Source organism: Cervus elaphus, chromosome 24 (assembly GCF_910594005.1).
Source record: "Cervus elaphus chromosome 24, mCerEla1.1, whole genome shotgun sequence".
Lineage (NCBI taxonomy): Eukaryota > Metazoa > Chordata > Mammalia > Artiodactyla > Cervidae > Cervus > Cervus elaphus.
Window position 1 is genome coordinate 29,355,441 of NC_057838.1, and position 21,973 is coordinate 29,377,413.

Consider the following 21,973-nt stretch of genomic DNA (forward strand, 5'->3'; position numbering starts at 1 on the left):
GTGCAACCTTCCGTGCCAAAGTCACCGCCTCTGACAGTTCACGGAGGCCTCTGAGGAACAGGCTTATGAGCTCTGCAGTTCTGGCAGATGCGATAAGTGCTCAGAAGAGATTTGCAAGGGGAGAGGAGCAGCTGAGAGGGAGGAACAAAAGAAGAAGGCGCAAGATAAGATCCCAGAAAGAGGCAGCCTCAGGAGGGGAGAAGGATGCTTCAAAAAAATGGGGGGTGGGGGTGTGGAGAAAGAGACAGCACTGCGTGCAACTCCCACGCTGGGCATCTGGACTCGTTCTCCCTGTGAGGCGGCAGGATGGACACCAGGAGACTCAAGGTTAATAACACTTTCCAAGGTCACCCAGGTAATAAGTGGCACAACTAGGGTTCACACTCAAGTCTGACTCTAGGTCTGCATATAGGGAAAATAGGCTGAAAAAAGAGTAACAAGGCGAAGGTTACAAAAAGGATGCTGTGTGGACAGGGCAGAGAGGAGGAAGGAGGGACAGTGCCCAGACAGGAAGGGGACCCAGGGCCCCTGGCTGGGCCTGGGCTGGTGGTGAGGAGGAGGCACGACTCTGCCTGCCCGGATGGCCCTAGAGCTTAAAGGTGCCGAGTGGGTGTGATGAGGACAGAGGCCAGGGAAGAGATTCTGTGTTTCAGCTGTAAGGATGAGGGGCACAGCAACGACTTGTAAATTGGTTCCAAAGCTGAGTGCAGAAAACAAGGTCAGCCGTAAAAAGGATGGCAGAGAAAGGGGACGAGGACTGACATATGAAGGTCACAGGTGAGTGTCCTTCCTGAGAGTGGGGGACTGAGGTGCATCACGGGGGGCTGTGGGGCTGGATTTCTTCCTGCCACGTTGCCTGACCCCAGCACAGACCAGGCAAGGAACTGCTCCCAAAGTGTGGACACCAAACAGACCGCCATCCTGTCCCTCTCCAGGGAGGTACAGGAGCCAGAGCTCGCAGAGCCCTGACACGTGCTCGTGGACTGTGAGCAGTACCCACCTCCTCTCCTTTGCTGAGTCGATCTACCAACATGTGCCTGAAACAAGAAGGCAAGGAAGTCAAAGCCAGGAGCAGGCAGGCAGGAGGACGGGGAGAGCCTATGGCTCTGGCCCCACAGCCTCAGGGGGGCCTGACCAGTGCCTCCTGTCTTCCCAAGCGGGTGGGACTGTCTTCACCTTCAACCCTGTCACAGGAGCCCCCGCACCCACGCACATACTTGGTTCCTGAGGCACTGCCCCCACCCCACAGCCTGCCGTCCATCCCCCGAAGGCTCACCCAAAGAGGAACCAGTCATAGGCCACTGTGAGGTAGAGGATCTCAGCAGGCTTCAGGGACGTGTGGATGAGCCCGTCCTGGAAAAGACGTGTCCAGATCAGACAGAGGCCCCCTCCTGGCCTCAGGGGCTGAACCACACCCACAACCCCCTGACAACCAGGCTGCCCCACAGCCCAGGAAGAGGGTCAAACTTTACAACTCCTGCTCTGGACACCTGAGGTCCCTCATGCCAAATCCTCTCTGCTTCTGAAGACAGACTCAGCGCTCCCCAAGAGTAGACCCTGGAAAGGCCTCTGAAGGCTCCCTGACCCCCAGCCCAGCCCATGTGTACTCACAGCCCACAAGGAAAGGCGCAGGAGAGAGATGAAGAGGGGGGTCCGGTCCCAGCCTGAGATACAGTGCACCAGCAGCCCGCTGTCGTCTACGCAGAAACACAGGACAGGTGGCCCGGGAGAAAAGCAAACACAGGCTGATGAGAAGGGGCTGTGCCACCGCCCAGGCCTGGGGTGAGATCCAGGATACCCCAGAACCATAGCATAGCTCCAGGGGCAGGCATGGGATGTCCCGCCAACCCCACCACAGTTGAAGGATGGGCACTTGACCCAAACGAAGACAATGAGTGTGAGCTCTGGGACAGAGACCGTGTCTCTCTTCTGGAGGAGTTAAGACAGCAGGAGACAAGTCTGAAACAACTGCTGGTTTTGAGCTAACTAAACAGTGGATATGAGACAAGGAGAGACTGTTTCTGCTGTTTGTCACCTGACTCTGCTCTTCGGCCTTCTTGGTTATGTTGTTCAAGCAAGTGCAATCTCACACAAGTCCTGACTGATAAGGAGAAGTCAGAGTCAGACTGCCCCAGGACACTGAGCATTGTGGGCTCATCCAATCAAAACAGTCAAACTGGCTGGAGCACCATCTGGAGAACAGGCCTGCCATGGGCTTGTGTGTGACCAAGAAGAGGCCAAGACTGACTTTCTCCCAACTTTCTGAACTGGAAGAGGCCACTGCAGCCTCACACAAAAGGCTGAGGGTCACAGCTCAAAGGCCAGCTGAGCCAGTGTAGGAACATCCTGTGTGTGCTTCAGATTGTAAGTTCATAACTTTGTTTTATAGGGTTTCGAGGACATGGAATAAATAGGCCAATGATAAGCCAATCCCCATATCCTTCTCCCACAGAGCAAAAGGCTCCAATAGTCACACACTGGTGCTGTCAAGATCTGGGAACACCCCGAACATCCACGGGCTTGAGACAGGCTGGAGCGGACTCACCATCATTGTTAATTATGGAAAGCAGCAGTTTCAGGTAGTTTTGTGTTTGTTGCACCAGGTCCCAACTCTGTTGGAAAAGAAAAAGAAAAGGATTCCAGGAATAGGTATTTAACTCAGAATGAGAATTTATAAAATATTTTAAAAATAAAAGACTAATAAGAGTTATTTTGGGGCAAGAAGTACCCCAGTTCACGGTCACAGGCCCCGTCCCAGACGCACTGTGACTTCACTCTCACATGTCCCCGCCCCCTTTCCCACGGGCCCCACCCTCGGGGTGCTCCCTCCCAAAGGGAGAGTGAGGAAGGGGAAGCCATCAGCGGCCCGGGCCACCACACCCCCACGCCCACTAGCAACAGCTGGATATTAACCTCCTCTGAGTCCTGGGCTCCAAGCACGGCTGTCCAGGGAGTTAACAGAAGTCAACAAAGAACCTCGAGCCTGTGGCCATTATCACCAAACGGCAAGAGCCACTTCATCTGCCATTACATCATAGAAACTAAGGAAAATGTCTGCCTTCTCATCAATCGCTTCTTTACTGCTACTCACTATACTGTCTTTCGATGAATAACAAATGCAGTCTGGCAGACAAAACTTTTAAAACAGGAGGCCCATGTGGCAGGAGATAAAAAAATAAGCAAAAGCTTATTAGAGATCGGAACCTCTGTTTTAGCCCAAACAAAAGGTCTAAACTAAACACTCTGAGAAATAGCCCACTTTGGAGTCCGGGACTCCACGGAGGGGCCTGACCCAGTTCTGTGGCCCCCTCCCCCCCGAGCTGGGGACAGTCTCGCAACACAACTGCTTCTCAGTGTCTGGCTGTGCAGAGAGGCCGCGGTGAATGCCAGCAGGAGTGCCCCCACGGGGAGGGTGAACACAGCACCTGTAATTGGAATGGTTTTCCCAGGAATTTAAAACAGGCTCATTTACCTGACCCTCCCAGAGACCCTGGAGAGTCCTGACCCACTTTCAGTGGCTCCAGAGAAAGCTGCTGCAGCGCCACATTAATAAAGTTATTACCCATGGCAGCTTAGGGGTCTCTCTGCTTGTCTGGTTCAACGTGTCAGACACACCACTGTCCAGATTTCCTCCTCACTGTGAATCCCAGGGGAGGAAGAGCAGGAGAGGCAGGAGACTCGCGGCAGATGCGCAGGGTGGTTGGACAGGTCGGGGGAGGGCTGCGGCAGCCAGGAGATGGCAGGGGGCCACCAAGGACGAGGCTGCAGGGCCCCCCAACCACAGCAGCTGTTAGAAGGGGACACCAATGACCAGGAAGCGCCAGCAGATGCTATTGGCCATGGCACCGAGGGCGGGGGCAGGAACCACAGACTGGGGAGCCCTGGGTTGGTGGAAGCCCAAGATCACACAGCTAAGCTGAGCTGGGGTCTGGACCCAGGCCTGTGGTCAGTCACACGCTACACTGTGATGTCTATTTCTTCAAATACTAGAGTGAGGAAACCAATGTCTAAGGAGAATGTGAAGAATGTGAATGTGAAGGAATAGAATGTGAAGAGGACCCTGGAAATGCATGAAAATCTACACTCATTTCTGACTCACCCGACGTGTGCCGTGAAAAAGCCTCCGGCTGCAGAGCCGAGTACCACATATCTAGCTTACATTTGTATGCCTGGAGTACTCTCCCCTGGCTACCAAACTCCTACTCATCCTTCAAAGGCCTAGCCCCATTATCTACATAGAGAGTCTTCTTCTGTAGCCACAGGCCAATAATCTTTCTACACAGATGACAATTATGCTGTTGTCTCTTCTCCTAGACCAAGTCCAATGAGGGCTCTGCATCTATAAGGCTTAGTGCTTAGGGACTAGGAGGTACCCTTGGAAAGTTCCTTCACTGCCTGTTCATGGTCAGGGGTCTGTGTGAGGAGAAGCAGTGGCTGGAAGGGGTCTTTGGGCACAGAATGAAAAAGCAGAGCTCTAGGGCATTCCATTCGGCTACTCAGAGGGCAGCACTGCTCCTCGTGCGCTGGGAACACTGCTGTGAACACCACAGTGGGCCTGGCCCTGGGACACAGCAGTGAACACAATAACCCCAGCTCTCGCGGACGCAGGGAAGGGAAGGCAAAGTGAACTGCTGCAGGCGTGCTGACTAAAAGAAGCCCTGTAAGGTGCTGTGGAACCATGTAATGGGAGGTGAGCCTAGCCTGATCCTCGGGGACCATTAGGTAAGGCTTTTTAGAGATGGTGACATGCATGTGAGAAAAGGGTTTAAGGAAAGCACCCAGTGTTTCTGGCATAGAGAACAACACGTGCAAAGCTGGAGAGCATCTTTCCTAGGGAAGACGGCCAGGGTGGCTGGAGGAGAGGGAAGGGACAGCCAATGAGTCACCAGAACAAGCTCGGGCCACGTGGAACTGGTGGACCATGTGAGGGTCCTTGGACTTCCGAGGATAACAGGAAAAGTCAGATGGAATTTGGAAGGACGGAGTGACAATGACAATCTTGGCCCGTCACCTAAGTACTGCTCTCTACCAGGCCCTGTTCACATGCTTTACGTTCCTTACTTCCAGTCGGCTGCCCCTCAATGTGGCCCTACTCTCAGTCATTAGATGATGGTAACCTGCATTAGGCCAGTGATATGAGACGGAAGCAGGAAGGACTGGAGAAAATCCCTGGGGCAGAGACTTAGAGAACTGATGGGAACTAGTCATCGATGTGAGGGATAAGAACCACCATCCCCAACATTTTGAGTTTGAGCATCTGGGTAAATGGTGGAGGGCCTGGGAGTGCTGTGGGTTTTGACAATTCCATTTTGGGCAGCTTGACTTTCAGGTGTCCACCTGACCGGACACTTGGGAAAGACTGTAGGTGCAGATCGCCAAGTGAGGCCTGGCCCAGAGCCCCGGGCCTGGGTGACCTGGCAGAGGGTGAAGGGAGTGGTGATGGGTGGACCTGGGAGATGAAGAGTCAGCGCAGGGGCTGAAAGGACCGAGCTCATACCTGGCTGAGGAAGAGGACGCAAAGCGCAGTGAGGCCAACTGGCTGACCAACACCAGACAGCAGGCATGGCTGGGGGAAGCCCTGCCCCCTACCCTCATGCCTGGGGCTTTATGAGTGCTCACTCCCGAGTCAGCAAGCCAGGAGTCGCCCCCTAATCATCATCACTAAATTGGTCCGGCATTTCCGTTAACCACTTTCATGCAGTGATCATATCTGAACCTCACCACAGCTCTGAAACATTGCTGTCAATTCTGCTTTCAGAGGGAAGTGAGGTCACTGGCTCAAGGTCACACAGCCCCGTGAGAACAGCCGAAGGAGCTCACACCCAGGGCCTCTTTACACTAAACACAAGGGACCCTTCCCAGAGACAGACTTCCTTGGCAGCATCAATACTGTCAACACAGTTGACAGCACTGATGTAGTTGTAGGGAATTTGGTGAGGAGGTGGTTCTCAGATCCGTATGCACAAGGGCAAAGCATGGTGCCAGCAGAGAGAGAGGTGGTGGCGGGGTGGGGCCTGCCTGAGGGCCCTGCACACAGCAGATTCAGGAGGAGGCCTGCCACTTTCTCTGGCCATGCCGCCTGTCTGGGGCAGACTGGGGCCTGGCAGTAGGGAACAAGGCTCCTCAGCCTGTTCCACCTTTCTGGGACACAACAAACAACCTATCGGCTCTCTTTCCGAAGTCCCCTCTCTTGCAAAAACACCTACACAGAGAAGACCCAACACGCCTATAACTGGCTCACGCCAATAGTTACAGAGCATCTGCCTTGTGTCCGGGGGCAGATGTACAAGAAAAAAACAGGGAAAGCATGGCCTCTGCCTTTACAGACCATCTGCTACTAGGATAACAAAGTCCAAGGTGATACTGGAACACAGAGCTGTGTAACGGGGGGGTGGGGGCGGGGTGGGGCTGGGCCTCTGGGAGAGGGAGATCTCAAGGCTGAATGGGAACTGTCCAGACCCGGGGGAAGATGAAAAGAGGACGGAAGCAGAATGTTTTCTAGGTATTCAACGGCTCAGCCTTCTGGCTCCAGGCCATTTTCAGTTCTAGGATGCACAAGCCGTGGTTCCCCATCCTCCTGGTGTTCAGTCTACAGAAGATGGGGAAGCAGCTCTATTATAAATCAGTAACTAGAGCTCAGTGGAAAACTCCCAGACAGACATGCCCAGGGATTAAAGGGAATGTAATGCAAGCATCCAACTCCCCAGGGATGGGGATAGGCGGCCCATCAGGCAAGTCGTCTTGGAGTGGACACTCAAGCCAAATCCTGAAGGCAGTGTGTCAGCCAGGCAAGAGGAGCCTGGGGGGGCCAGCCAGGCAGAGGGAATAGGTGTGGGGAAGGCAGTGGGCAGAATGAGGCTCCCTGTCCTGGCTGAAGCAGGTGGCAAGGAGACTGCTAATGGGCCACAGGCTTGTACAGTGTGGGCCAGACATGGTAGACAGATGGGTTCATCCAGTAAGATTGGTGCCCCTTCCACGGCAGACAGTGACAAGAGAGATGCACAATGGAAACAACTTTCAGGTTTCTATGAGCAAATCAGGTCAGGGAGTGCTGCACTTCCTCTGATGGAACATGCATTTAAAAGGTAAAATGAAAAAAGTCACTAAGTCCCAGAGCCGGAAAAGCAAACTCCATGCAGTCCTCCTCTGGAAACAGAAGCCCCTGGTGGATGCAAATCTTTCAGTGAGTCATGTTCAGAAAGCTTTGATTTTCTGGGCCAAGAGCAAATCAGGAGAGAGAGTCAGACAACAGCTCCTCCTTTCCTAGGCTGTCAGAGACTGGAGGTGAGCCAGGCCTTCAGACCTCTGCCTGAGGGGCTTGTGGGGTGGGCACCAGGGGTCCCCTCACCTGATACTGGCTCCAGTCAATATTCAGAGAGCAAGTCAGGAAGTCAGGGATGCTCAGAGGGGCATCGACGTAGTCCTGGGGACAAAAAGACACTGTGAGACACAGGCTGGCCACCAGGAGACGCTATGGTGACAGGCAGAGACCCTGAAGTTGTGGCTACCATGGGCAGGCAGGGTGTCCCCCGACAGCGCTCGCCTTCTCTGAGCCAGATGCCTGGGCCACCCTGAGAGGGAAAGATTAAAAAATCAAAGGAACCAGCTATTGCTGCCAAGTGGAGTTTTTCAGTTGGCCATTTGAGTGTTTGCTTCTGAGACAGAGGTGATGGACTGGAATCAGCCTCCAGCAGCTCCTGGGCTACTCCCACCCAATGGGGAGGACCAGAAGGCTGCCCCATCTTCCCACAGAAGGTGTTGGAGCAAAGATGAAGCACTTCTCCTACCATTTCCCTGAAAACTTTTTTAAAGAAAGGGAGAAACTAAAGGGGGAGAGAGAACAGTATGTGATAAGAATTTAAACATGTATATATATAAGGAGAAGAGGGAGGAAAAAAAAATGAGACTCATTCAGGGAAGAGAAAAGAAATGAAAAGGATAGCTGTTTTCCCCTCAAAATTTTCTAGCTGGTTTCCCTTCACAAACGAACAGAAGACCCAAGCTGACAAGTGGTACTGTTCATACCTGCTTCCAGTTAAAAATGAGCCCTTCAGCCATGTAATCCCGATCCTTATATTCCTTGAAAAATTCACAGCCTGGAAAAGAAGGGCAGAGTTACAACACCACTCTTCCCGGCCCTGTGTCCTGAGACACCCCTGGGTGCTGGAGGACCAAGGTGGCCACCAGCTGACACGAGCTGGGACTGGACTGGGCGGGCGGGCGCCTCTGATGCTCCTCCGGTTTCCAGTCACAGACCCTTCCTGGTGAGACCCGCCCGCCTGCACACCTCTCTTTCTCTCCATCTGTGCTCAGTGGCTGCTGGTCACCTCTCCTTTCATTTCAGGTTCCTCTATGTGCCCCTGAAGTGCCAACAACCAGAGGACAAAAGCGGGACTTACAATTTGAACCCTGGCAGCACTTTCTCAGCAACTTATCTAGTCACATAAGATCACCCTGCTCCTACTCCAATAAAGCAAATACTGCAATAACGCAAGCCATGCAAATCTTTTGGCTTCCCAGTACACATTAAAGCCATGCTTACACTATATTATAGTCTATTAAATGAGATTACATGATGTCTAAAAAAACCAATATACCTTAAATATAAAAAATACTTGAGGGAATTTCCTGGAGGTTCAGTGGCTAGGACTCAAAAGAGTACTGCCGTGGGCTCAGTTCAACACCTGGTTGGGGAACCAACAACCTGCAAGCCACATGGTGTGGCCAAAAAAAAAAAAACTTTATTCCTAAAAATTGCTGACCAAAATCTAAGCCTACAATGAGTTGGAACAGTAAAGTCAAAGATCGCTGATCATCATTACCATAACAAATGTAGTAATGATGAAAAATTTTGAAGTACTATGAAAGCTATCAAAATGGGACAAAGAGAAATGAAGTAAACAAATGTTGGAAAAATGGTTCCAACAGACTTGATGCAGGGTTCCCATAAACATTCAGTTTATAAAAGATGTGTTATGTAAAGAGTAATAAATTGAAGAGCAGGAAAATGAGGTCTGCCTACAGCAGGCCCACAGGCTTTCAGTGAGGACTGAGCACTGTAACATGCAGGGAAGGACCATGGACAGTGTCTGAACTGGGACAGGGGCTCCAGACACACGCCCATCTCGACAAGTGAAACGCCACCAAGGTAAGAACCACCACCAAGGTAAGACCTCGGGAACGGAGAGAAAACGAGTGAAAAGGGCCTTGCCAACGTCCCCAGCCTCAAGCCTCAGCCTTCAGCTTAGCTCTGTGACCATGAACGAGTTACCTTCTCTCAGCCTTGACTTTCTCACTCGCCAGTGGTCAAGGACGAAACGGAGTAACACACAGAACTCCTGGCGCAGCACCGACAGCCCGCAGGCAGCAGCAGACTGGGGCCACCTTCCTGTTGGAGCCGAAGCAAGAGCCCCCGCGCAGCCCTGCCGCTCGATCCAGGGGGGGTGAGGCCTGCCCTCACCACGCGGCCAGGACAGCCAGGGCCGGGGGCTTGGCGGGAGGCTTCCTGCATTCCTCAGGTCCTCTGCCGGAGCCAACACAAACTCTGAAGGACACAAGCCTTTGGCCACAGGTCCAATTCTGCGGAGGTCCCCAAAGGCAACAGAACAACTGCCTGAATTCTGTCAAGGTAGCCACAGGCCATAAACATTCTCATGGAACTCTCCAGCTCCTTGGGCCACGCTCAGCCTGAGGTCATCCCAGGGAACAAAGGAAAGGTTCCTCTCGAGGGAAAAATCTGGAGACGGAGCCGCTGTGTCCTGGAGACGTGGCTCTTATCCAGCCCCCACCTCTGTCCTCCTTCACTCTAAGTCCCCAGGCCCCTCTGTAGACGGGGAAGTCAGGCAACAATACTCAGCCCTAACACTTCAGCCTATTCCTGGGTGCCTCACTGGGAGAAAGAAGAAATATAAATATCAGACAGAGGCCCTGAGCTTATCAGCCCAGGCTTAGAAGAGACACCAATTATTCCTCAGAGCTCCCGTGAAGTGCTCTGCTTTCTCAGACTCAAGCACTCAAATCAACACTGCAGGCTCCAGGGCCAGCTCTGAGCAGCGTGTGATACAGAAGCAATCGACTGTGAGAAATGGAGGGAATTAAAACAGCCTCGGTACCCAGGGCAAGGCCTGACATTCATTACCTCAACGGGCTTCTGAGCCTGTTGAGAAGCAAAGGGATGGCACCAAAAGTGAAGAGAGAGCAGGCGCTCACTCGAGAAGAAAACAAATTAGACTTGTGCTCGGGAGTTTTCAGCCCCGTCTATTTTGGGGCCTGAGGGAAGTGCTCCCAGAACACTTCTCATTTTCAAGGGCCAGTTGAAGCCTAAGTTAGTCTAACAGAGAACTGATACCACCACAGTTCCTGTCTGGGCTTCAAACTCATCAGAGGGTGCAACAGAGACCCCCAAAATGGCAGCAGAGTGCATTTCAGGACTTGATCTGGATAATGTTCATTTTGTTATGAAGTAATATAGGCAGATGAAGAAATTCAAGAACATAAGCAAAGGAAGTAAAAGGTGCTTCTCTTGTGCCCTCACATGGCATCTTCCCCCACCCCAGGCTTCTGAATTTTTATTGATTACCCACCCCCCTTATTCTCCCCTCAACACACACACACGACTATCAGATCCAGTCCATGATATTCTGGGAAGAAGACGGAAAAAAATTCAGAGATAAATAGTATCATCTTACCATTTTGGCATATTTCTTTCTTATCCTTTGTATAAGCACTTTCCTCTCACACAGTTGAGATTTTACTATTTCATTTTGTATTGTGCTTAAGAAAAATGCCTAAGCATTTTTCTATGACTGTGTAATATCTCATTCTACAATACTATGGGTGGCTGTGCTGTTATTTATGTAATTGTTATTCTGATTAATGAAAACATTACCCATGTTTCGCTGGGTATAAATGGACATGATGAGGGACCTCCCTTGGCGGTCCAGTGGTTAAAACTCTGCCTTCCAATGCAGGGGCATGGGTTCAATCTCTGCTTGGGGAACTAACATGCTGTGTGGCAAAAAAAATAAACTCATGTGATGAACATCTGCAGGCCCAGGCTGGCTGGATTACAGCCTAATGAATAACTGGGTCAAATGGTGTTAGTTTCAGGAGTCTTATAACAAGTTGCCCAATGACAGCAGAAAGGATATTGTGCCACTGTTTTGGAGCTAAACAATTTTTTCTAAACCAAGTCCTACTGAGAACCTGAATACAAATACAGAAAGCTGATGCCTGGGTCCTCAGCCAACAGAGAGCTCTCCCATTAGGCAGAATACTTCAGTCTGGGGACCCCGAAGCATCTCCTGAGAATGGGGAGCCTGGTCTGAAAACCAACCTGAAAACTACACTATGGAAGCCCTCATGCAGACCCCCAGGTGGGACATCTTCTTGACAGCTCTGATGTTGCCGAGCCCACTGCATCAGTGTAACGGTTCAGTATCTGCCCAAAACAAGCCTTTCCTCCCACGCACCCGTCACTCGGCCCAGTGTCAGCGAGCACCTGTCAGGGCTGGACCTGGCACATCACCCAGAAATAAACAGCGTTATCCTCATTTATCCTCGGAAGGGTTAGGGGACTTATTCAAGGACACAGTGCTGTGGCTGAGATGCACGCCCAGTCCTACAAGCCACCACATGCTGAGCCGGCAGAGAAGAGGGAGGAGAGTCCCTGAATGAGGCCAGAGTGAGACAGCAGGCCACTGGCGGTTGCGGTTCAGGCACCGCCAGCTCACACTGATGAGGATACCCTCTGCACACCAGGCACCAGACGAACCTGAGTTTCTAGGGAAGGACTTGTGGCTAGACAGCAACCTGGGGTCACCAGTCTGCTCTTGCCCTTGGCCCCATGGCTCCAAGATGAAGAGACAGATCCAGCACAGGACCGAAGGCAGGGCTAGTGTTGAGGAGCAGGAGAGAGGTTTTAAGGACAATGAGTTCACTTTTTGCTGTCTGTTCACAAAGTCTGGCGCTGAGGTTAGGGCTCTCATACCTCCTTGAACAAGCAGGTGTTGCTAGAAGGCTACAATGCTACCAATGGACCCATGCAGTGCAGAGAACACTGCCCTGGCTACAGACTGCATACAGTCTGTGCCAGAGACACATGCAGCCAGCTGCGTGCTCACCACAGCGCTCTGCAATGTGGTGAGACCACCAACCACATCCAACTGAGGACAGAGCGCTAACGTCACCATAGTAACAGTCAGCACGGCACAACTGGTGGCTGACCCCAAGAACAGCACGTTAGTGGCACAGAGCACGCTGATCAACCTGACTTCACCTAATCCGACAAGACCCTGAGCTAAGCCTCACCAACTTCCAGTGATGCTTGAGAAAACCTGGGACTGGCACAGTGAAGGACTCGATCAAGGCTGCAGGAGGCTGGGTCTGAGTCTGGACTCCATCCCTGGGCCCCTCCCAGGGCAAACCCGTGCCAGGACAGTGTCCTACCCTAAGCTGAGGGCCAAGGACTGGGAACCACACTGTCCCACACTGAGCAGCAGTGCATGCTACCGGGGAGCTCCAGGGCACCTGAGCACCTGAGTGGCCAGCGCCTGCAGGTGGCCACGAGAGCCCCAGTCCTGGGAAGCCTGTCCCCTGACCAGACCCTGGAAGGAGCCCCTACCTGGATACGGGATGGAGAGGAGAGTGAAGTCGGCATAGCGCTGGGCTTTGTCCACCTTCTCGGAGGAGGTAACACTACAAGACAGGACACAACGTGTTACGGCATCACAACCCACGCATGCCAGTCCCCACAAGCACCACCACAGCCTCAGACAACCCTGCTGCTACAGAAACCTCTCTCCAAGCTGGGATGAGGCCCTTCAGCCAGGCTTACTTTGAACAATTATGAACGGGACCTCTCTGCTGCCTACCCGAAGTCACCAGGTGAGAGCACTGACTCCCCGACACCACAGCACCTGCGGTGGGACCTGAAGCCACAGAACCACAATCTCTATCAGCCTCCCAGATGAAGGAAGCACAGCCGCCCTGACTGAGAGCGCAGCGAGAAAAGAGCAAAACAACCGAGACGCTGCTCAGGAGGGGCCCCGAGGGGGACTCTCCTCTCCACCGTCTTCTCCAGTGTCAGGCGAGGATGCTCCCGCAGCATCTGACAGACGGAGGACTACTCTGACAGATGACGGATGGACAGGGGGACCTACAGACAGCTGAGCTATAACTTAGCCTCAGCGTGGCTTATTTTCTAAGATAAACATGGCATAATTAAAGGTCAGTTTTATAAAAAAAATAAACAAGCTACACTTTGGGAAAATTCCGCAAATTCATCACCCCAACCCAGGCTCCATTTTTTCTCATTTTTCTTTGTCCTCTGAACACTTGGTTCAGCATATAAAAATTGAGTGAATACTGATTTTCTGGATCCACCTTATTTTTTTGGATCCACTTTAAAAGAGATACTAATCCACCAGAGATGGCGGAGCGGCAGCAGAGTACGCGAGACGTTGGCGGCTCCCTCGGTGCCTACTGGACCACCCCGAGCAAGTGAGTTAACCTCTCTGGCTTGTTTCTCCCCTGCATGAGCGGGACAAGAGAACCTCCTCATAGGGAGGGCTGTGCGAGGATACAGGAAGAGGATGCTCAAGGCCTGGCACCCAGTGTGCCCTGGTGACTGCTTTGCACCATCCCCGAGCCCACGAGTCTGTGAAGACATGGCCTCCACCCACTTGGAGCGGGGTGCCCTGCACTCACTTCATGCCAAACTTCACCTTCTTGTTCTCCACCATCAGGTCACAGATGTACTTGACTGACAGGTACCGGAGCAGCTTGATGTCATAGCCTCTGACCTTATCAAAGAGATGCGTGTCGGAACTTCTGAAACAGACAGCCAGAGGGAGAAGCTGCACTGAGTGTCCATTCCCGGAAGTCCAGGAGCTACAGGAGCACTTCTGTTTCCCTCCTCCAGGACAGGGCGGCTGGGAGGGCCAGACAGGACAGCGGTCCCAGTGAAGGTGAGGGAAGGTGACTTTCCAAGAGATTATCCTGCTCTCTGGGACACATTTCAAAGAGAAGCAATATGCAGCTGGGGCGGGAAAGGGCTTTCTGGTGCTGCTTGACATTAAGCCAGAAGACTCAAGATAATCTCCGAGTTCTAAAAAGCAGGAGGCTGGTGGCTGATCGAGTCTCTGAGCTTCCATTAGAGTTTATCTCTCTCTACCCTCCTCCCTCTCCCCCATTTATGACCATTTTTAGCCATATGACTTGCTCAAAATGTAACAGATTGGAATTCTCATTGGGAGATGGACTTTTTAGAGCTATTTTATCAACTGACTGTAAAATACTAGCAAGTGAATTCCCTCTGCTTCTGATCAGTCATACAGATAAAGGCAAAAGTAGAACAAATAAACCGTCACCGTTATTTTTTTAATGCCCACTGCTTTGCTGAACCCAGCAGATGCCTCGCCAAGAACAGTGCGCAATGTGGAAGACAGCCTGGCTGGGGCAGAGGTCGTCTGATCTCGGGGGAAGAGCCAAACATTCCTGTGTGCAAGCCAGAGCCACTGCTCGTGGAACCAGCAGGCAGAAGCTGGGCACAGCGAGATGCCTTTTCAAGCTCCGAGCCGTGATTCTGGGCAGCTGATCTGACTAGGGTGCTGATGTGCATTCCAGAGATGCCTGACACCAGTTAAAGACTTTCCATGCGGCACAGACCATGCAAAGGAGCTTTTCCAAAACACCATTACTGTCATTTTCTACAAAGTATTTAGGAAGGAGGTAGAAGAGTGGGAGCCAGCCCCCTCCCTCCCTTTCAGGGGACCTAAAGCACTCCTCTGTGCTGTACTCCCTCGTGGCGCCAATCACCCAGCTGCGGAACTCCTGGTGCCCGCATCTCCGATGTGTTGACCACAGTCCCCAGGCCAAGTGTGTCTGGCATCACCTGGTAGGCCGGACATCAACATCCTGGAAACCATGGGGCTTGAAGACACATAGATGTCTGCGCCATGTCTTGGGCCTGCAGTGCCAGGAACCCCAGGACTGGAGCACTCTCTCTGGGGTCCTGGTGAGCAGCCAGGATAAAGACAGACTGCTCAGGTAGTTCATAAAGTCAGCTGCAGTGAGGCTACAGGGCGGACTTCAACCACTCTGTTTCAGGGATATGGACGAAGGAAGCCAATCCACTCACCTGGACCACTGATGATGTCACGGCCATCAGCTGAAAATGGCCACCACTGGTCACACACCTGCCCCTCACCCATGCCCAGACCCGTAACTGCCTGGCACTGACCGAACAGCACAGTCCTCCTCCGTGAGATCCTCCGCGTCTGCCCAGGCGTCGTCTGCACCCCCTGTGGGAGGAACCTGCGGTCAGCACTTGGGGTGTGGCAGGGGCTCCACGCAAGGGCTGCTTGACCCCTGGTTCCACCCCAAGGACCATGCTCCTCCCTTTTCCAGGACCTGATGCCCCACATGCCTGGCATTCTTCTCACCACAAGCATCTTCTCAGATGATGAAGGGAGGGGCTCTAGACGCCCCTGCCCCCGCCCCAGGTTGCTGCCCATCCCCACAACCACCACCACCGCTGTGGCCCTGGGTAGCTGTTCTCCATGACTGGGCTCCTGTTCTTAGTCACAGAGGCTGCAGCTCAAGGCTCACCTGAGAAAATATAGTTGTAGCCAGTGCGTCCATACAGCTCCCCCCATCCAGCCAGTGTGGCTGACCTGCAAATGTGCTGGGAGAGAAATCACATTTTCAGGGTCAGATGGTTTTCTGGAGTTTTTTGGTTCTACTTTTCCCTGCTTTCTTGAAATATAATTGACCCACGACATTGTGTAAGTTTAAGGTGCACAACATGCTGATTTGCATCATTAACATACTGCAAAACCATTACCACCACAGAGTTAGCTAACACCTGCATCAGGTCACATAATTACCATTTCTTTTTTTGTGTGGTGGAAACATTTAAGACCATCTCTCTCTACAACTTTCAGGTATACGATACAGCGTTATTAACTATAACGACCATGCTGTACATCAGACGCTCAGATCTTACTCATCTTGCAACTGGAAGTTTGTACCCTCTGACCAACAGTCAGGTGGTTTTCTGAAGTGCACACAGTAGCGGGGAAGCCCTGGAACTCTTCTGATCATTCCAGACCAGCAGAATGGGTGCAGGAGTGCTGCCCAAAGTCTTCTCAGCATCAGGGCCACTGCGACAGCAGTCTCTCTGAAGCAAGCCTAGATTTTAACCTACAGCCTCTGTCAAGGGGTTCTCACTCCCAAACGAGAGGCACCGGAGTGTCACTAATGGTAATGGGTAGATTCAGTGGTTGTCATGTGTAAGTGGTCTTACCTGGGTTAAGACCTGGCGATTATCACATGTGCATGTCAGTATGTCGGTGAAACACAAGCACCACCTTTCCACTGGGTTTTCACAAGCCCATGAGGGAAGAGTGGCTGGGTGCAGGCACCGCTGCTGCGTCACAGATGAAAAGAGTGACGGGCGCAGGGAGATGAAGCAGTGCCTGAGATCCCACAGTGAGGAGTGAGCTGGGATCTGACCGAGCCCACCTCCCTCCAGAGCCTGTGTGCTGTCACTGCAACTGTTTAGCGCAGGGAAGGGAAACCTTTGGAGCAGGAGGGTCAATTAAGGGAGAAACGTTTGGGGGCTTTTTTTTAAAGAAATTTTGCCTTCTCTTTCCTACGTACTAAAGTAATATAGTAACTGTATAACTGTGCTTAACTATGCTTTTACTCTTTGCTCATCACTGAAGCAGCATTGCAAGAGCTAGAACTCTAGAAACCAGGCAATAGGTGTGAACTTCATTATCTAATTTTTAAAAAAAGTTTATTTGGCTGTGTCAGGTCCCAGTTGCTCTGCCGCGTGTGGGATTTCAACTTCCAGACCAGGGACTGAACCCATGTCCGCTGCATTGCATGGCAGATTCTTAACCCCTGGATCACCAGGGAAGCCTCTCACTACCTGATTCTAAGACTGAATCTTTAAAAATTGTGTTTGATGAGATCCAACAGGGGTGGGGGAATGGGAAGAGGTATCTGAGATCTGGTGACCCCAGGGTTTAGCTACAGGCTGAGGGAGGCAGTGAGGGTGGCTGGGAGATTAAACTGGGGGAGGGGGGAAATTTCTGACTGGGTCATGCAGCCTGGCAGTATAAGGAGGGTCCTTGGAAGACTGTACAATATTGCTAGAGGGCGTCTCCTTCTCCACCTGTAAGACAGTGGGAAAGAAACAGTTTTGCTGCCACAGGAAAGGGGCATGGTAGGAACTGGCAGGTCATCACTGGCAGCTTAGGACAGGCGGCAAATGATAGAAGAACAACCTGCTACAATCCGGGGGGCGCTTTGCCAGTGCTGGGACAGAACGCATTTGAGGTAGGGCTGTCCTGGAAGCCTGTAAAGAAGGGCCTGGGCAGAGTTCTGCTAGCCTGAGTAGGATGCACTCCACGAGGGAATGTTTCACTTTCTCTGGGTCCAAAAGGATTCTGCAAATCTGATGATAATGACAAACTGTCTCCGGATAAAAATGTACACGCCAGAGTTTACCTATAGCTCCAAATTCATCCACAGATCCCTCTCCAGCCTCAAATAACATCCTCTACTCGGAAGGGACCAGCCTAGTAATTAGAAGTTGCAGCAATGGAGTGTCCATTTTCAGGCTGAGGACCCTCAAGATTCCAATGGTATTGGGGGAGGTCTGATTCATGAGCAAACAAGTGGGGCGGGGGGTGGTTGTTTGAGTTTGACCAGCTCATGTTACCATGTACCCCTCCCCCATCATCCAAGCTGTGGCACCAAATCTCACTCTTCTTTCCATTATTTCTATTAAATCTTTTTCAGGCAGACACACATACCCTCTTGAGCTGTTGAGCTCAGAGCTCTTCTCAAGGCTCAGATTCTTCTTTCTGCTCCCCAATTTCCCCAAATCCCCTCGATCCGTCCCTGTTTTTTTGGTCACAGAGGCAGCCACACCCAGCCCAGGGGACTCAACAGGTGGGGGAGGATGGGCGACTGGCTGGCTTCCCAAGTGAAGCACCAACCTCCACAGGAAGGTCCCAAGAACTGGAGTCTGGGGGAAGCCGTACCCCATGGGCGGGTCCATGCCTGACCTTGCTCCTGGGCTTCACGGCTCCAATGCACAGCCCACCAATTCCATACTTTAAGCTTAGCTCTTCACTGAGAAAGCAGGATACACTCAGAAAGCTATCCATTTACCTAATCAGGAGTGACCTCTAATGTTGCATGAGGAAGATGGCTCTGTAGGATTTGTAAATGTAGTACCAACTTTGGCATGCAGAATAAAAGCAGCTGATCTCTGCTCCCCATTTCTTAAGGGAGGAAACAGAGAGAAAGAGGAGCTGTTCCAATTTTAATTGCCTAAAAACCAGATACAAGTGATGGGGAAGAAAATGGCACATGAGAACAGCTTACTCTTAAATGCTTGAACTGAGTTTTATTAAAAAATTAATAATATATCTTATTTAAAGCCTATATGTCCCTAGATATTACTATGTCAACATATAATCACTTTTTAAATTATTAATATTTTACATTTTTTGGATTAAGTCTTTAAAATCCAACATGTATTTTATAATTACAGCACATCTCAAATAGGATGATTTTCAGTGTTTAAAGGGTAATGTAGTCCTACCTCAAAAGAAAATTGTGTTTAATCAAAAAAATTTCTACATTGCTTCAATTGTAAAATGGAAATTAATTGAAATGAAACAAAATCAGACATTTAGTTCCTAAGCTGCACTAGTCACAATGGACTGAGTTTGGAAGGAAGCAGGAAGTTGGCACTTCTGAGCATACATTCCCCGGCCCAGCTTGGCTGGGTATGTTGACAGAAAACGCTGCTGTCACCAAACTCGTTAGGGCCTGCTGGGAAACCCACCTGAGGACAAGATGCCCACCTCACAATAGAAGACCCTCTCCTGTTCTTCCTCATCTCCTGATCCTCAAGTTCATAGCTCTGCCTTCCCCACTCACTGAGCTCCAGGGTGACAAGACTGTCTCAGTCACCTGTCCGCCTAGAACCCAGCACAGAGCCCACTACTGTGTAACCCAAGAGCAGTGTCTTCCTAGAGAGCTTGCCCACACCAGCTGGGTGGGCAGCTGCTAGACACTGGGAGGACAGCAGTAATAAGACACGGCTTCTGTCCTCATAGGGATTACGGCAGAGAGGAGACAGCAGATTTTCAAACACAATAGGAATAAAACGCATGTAAGTAGGTATTAAGCCAGTGAACACGACTGAGTCAGGGGAAGCTACAGGGAACACAATGGGATCACATCAACAGACAAGAAGGTGCAAATGGAGAAGAAAGCAGGATGAATGGTGAAGCCCTTAGCGTCAAAGCCTCCTCAAAATAATACCACCCTTGCCCCCAACAAAGGAATTTGCTGGCAGTCCAGCAGGTAGAGGTCTCATGCTCTCACTGTCAGTCAGGCCTGGGTTTGATCCCTGGTTGGGAAACTAAGATCCCACAAGCCTTGGGGTACAGCAAAAAAAAGAAAAGAATAATCCCTCCAACTCTTCACCCTCCCTCTGAAATGTGTTGCCTTGGGGCTCTTTCTCTCAAGTCTCACCGCAGTTTCCCAAGTGCATTCTGGAAACTCCCTCCTCAAGGTCTGCAGAGTGAGAAAGAACAGACCTGACAACACCACACAGATTCCTCTGCTTCAGGACTTCTTAGAGCCTTTCCTACACTGACATACGCTTACCAATGTACCTCCTGAATCTGGAGCTCGGGGGTCAGGGTGAATCTAGGGTGCAATGTCTCTCAATCTTATTTGAGAGGGAATGCTTTGCACAAGCATATCCTTAAACTACTGTTCTATGGAACACACTGTGGGAAGCACTGGTTTGAGTATTTCCTACATAATTTCTAGTGACAAACACTATGATCCACACAGCAATTATCTAAACTGGAGGTGTCAGAGCTTAGAGCAACACGGAATTTTCCAAAGGGGGAAGGGAGAATAAACAAGCTTCAAGATGATCAATTTCCGGAACTTCACTCCCAGACATACTTTCCCCTAAAACAGACCAACTCCATGAGGTCTGTGGCTTCCTGACTCACCTGTCACACTCGCCCTTCTTTCACTTTACAAAAGAAAGGCACAGAAGAGAGCAAACAGACCTACCCTATGAAAGTCTGTGGCTGTTTCTCCTTTCCTATCTCTTGTCACATGAAGGCACAAAGGCAGAGGAATCAGTCCAGCATTTCTCTTTCCCACTGCCCTGCCCCAGCCCTTGCCTTCATGCTGGGAGAATGAACTAAAGTCCCAGAGGCGCCAGGACCACAGCACACGCAGGTACCTACCAGATGAACAGAATAGGGGGCAGACATTTCTGCTCTCCTCCCCTCATCCAAGCTAGTAATCTGCTTCTTGTAGATTAATCTTTCTCAAAATGATATTTGTATCCTATATTTCCCTGCCCAGAAATCACAGAGGCTTGTCTGGCAAATGCAAACACTTCAGCCAGCATCGAGCCTCCAGCATTCAGTCCCTTCTAACCTCAGCTCCGCCACTTACTTCCACTCCCATGAGGTAGTCTCCCAGCCTTTCTCATGCCTGCCTCACTGTAAGTCCCCAGGCAGGTACCTGCCTGGAATACCCTCCCACTCTTCTTCCAAAGCTCGTAGCCTAGTCCCGCTCACTTAATGAGGCCATGCCTGTCAGTCCACACCACTGCCCATCTTGGTGGGTTCCTCTGATACCACATTATGAGGCCCTAAACTACAGTGTAGTAACTTGAGGGCGCTTTGCAGTAAGTTTAAATCTCAGCTCTCAACTTGTGTAAAGTAAACTTGGGGAAGTTATTTAACCACTTTGAGCCTTCATTTCATCTGCAAAACGGGAATATCTAATACATCAAAGGATTATAAAAATAGGTGAAATGAGACCCTATTTGGGTACCAAATTAACAACACTCAATAGAATATAAGCTTGATAAGGGTGCAAATTTTTGTTTATCATATATGCTGAGGTACCTTAAGGCCTGAATATGATACATATTCAATAAATATCTGGTAAATTACAATACTGAAAGAATGGACAAACAACTTATCTGATCTAATCTATTCATAAGCTTGTGATGTAGGCATGATTATTTTGTCCATTTGACAGAGGAGGAAATGGAGGTCTTGCACAGGCAGGAAGCAGCAGAGTCGGGATCAGAGCCTAGGCAGCAGGGCTCCAGGACACAGGGTAGAGTCCTCCGCTGTGACATCCCTTTCCTACCTAGACTCACCCTTGAAAAAAGTGGCATTGGAATTGGTCTGATTCTCTGGTCTGCTTCCCACCACACCAGGCACCCGGTAACCACCTAAACTTGCCTGGCAACAAGACAACTGTCAGTTTAGTTCAGTTCAGTCGCTCAGTCGTGTCCGACTCTTTGCAACCCCACGGGCTGCAGCACACCAGGTCTCCCTGTCCATCACCAACTCCTGGAGTTTACTCAAACTCATGTCCATTGAATCGGATGCCATCCAAGCATCTCATCCTCTGTCGTCCCCTTCTTCTCCCACCTTCAATCTTTCCCAGCATCACAGTCTTTTCAAATGAGTCAGCTCTTCGCATCAGGTGGCCAAAGTATTGGAGTTTCAGCTTCAACATCAGTCCTTCCAATGAATATTCAGGACTGATTTCCTTCAGGATGGACTGGTTGAATCTCCTTGCAGTCCAAGGGATTCTCCAGAGTCTTCTCCAACACCACAGTTCAAAACCATCAATTGTTTGGTGCTCAGCTTTCTTTATAGTCCAACTCTCACATCCACATGACTACTGGAAAAACCACAGCCTTGACTAGACGGACCTTTGTTGACAAAGTAATGTCTCTGCTTTTTATTATGCTGTCTAGGTTGGTCATAACTTTCCTTCCAAGGAGTAAGCGTCTTTTAATTTCATGGCTGCAGTCACCATCTGCAGTGACTTTTCTTGGAGCCCAAGAAAAGAAAGTCTGCCACTGTTTCCCCATTTATTTGCCATGAAG

At 50.8% G+C, this 21,973-nt stretch overlaps 1 protein-coding gene across 3 annotated transcripts in view; it reads right to left on the reverse strand.

Moving 5' to 3' along the window:
* Positions 1 to 21,973, reverse strand: part of MTMR14 (myotubularin related protein 14) — a 44,287-nt gene that overhangs the window by 13,158 nt on the left and 9,156 nt on the right. For all 3 annotated transcript variants that reach the window (XM_043885863.1, XM_043885862.1, XM_043885864.1), the window contains exons 4-13: positions 15,610 to 15,685; positions 15,242 to 15,302; positions 13,708 to 13,830; positions 12,623 to 12,696; positions 8,026 to 8,096; positions 7,349 to 7,423; positions 2,546 to 2,612; positions 1,612 to 1,697; positions 1,277 to 1,353; positions 1,001 to 1,037 (exon numbers count right to left, since the gene is read on the reverse strand). In XM_043885863.1, the coding sequence (XP_043741798.1) occupies positions 1,001 to 1,037; positions 1,277 to 1,353; positions 1,612 to 1,697; positions 2,546 to 2,612; positions 7,349 to 7,423; positions 8,026 to 8,096; positions 12,623 to 12,696; positions 13,708 to 13,830; positions 15,242 to 15,302; positions 15,610 to 15,685 (747 nt within the window). The remainder of the gene's footprint in view (positions 1 to 1,000; positions 1,038 to 1,276; positions 1,354 to 1,611; positions 1,698 to 2,545; positions 2,613 to 7,348; positions 7,424 to 8,025; positions 8,097 to 12,622; positions 12,697 to 13,707; positions 13,831 to 15,241; positions 15,303 to 15,609; positions 15,686 to 21,973) is intronic.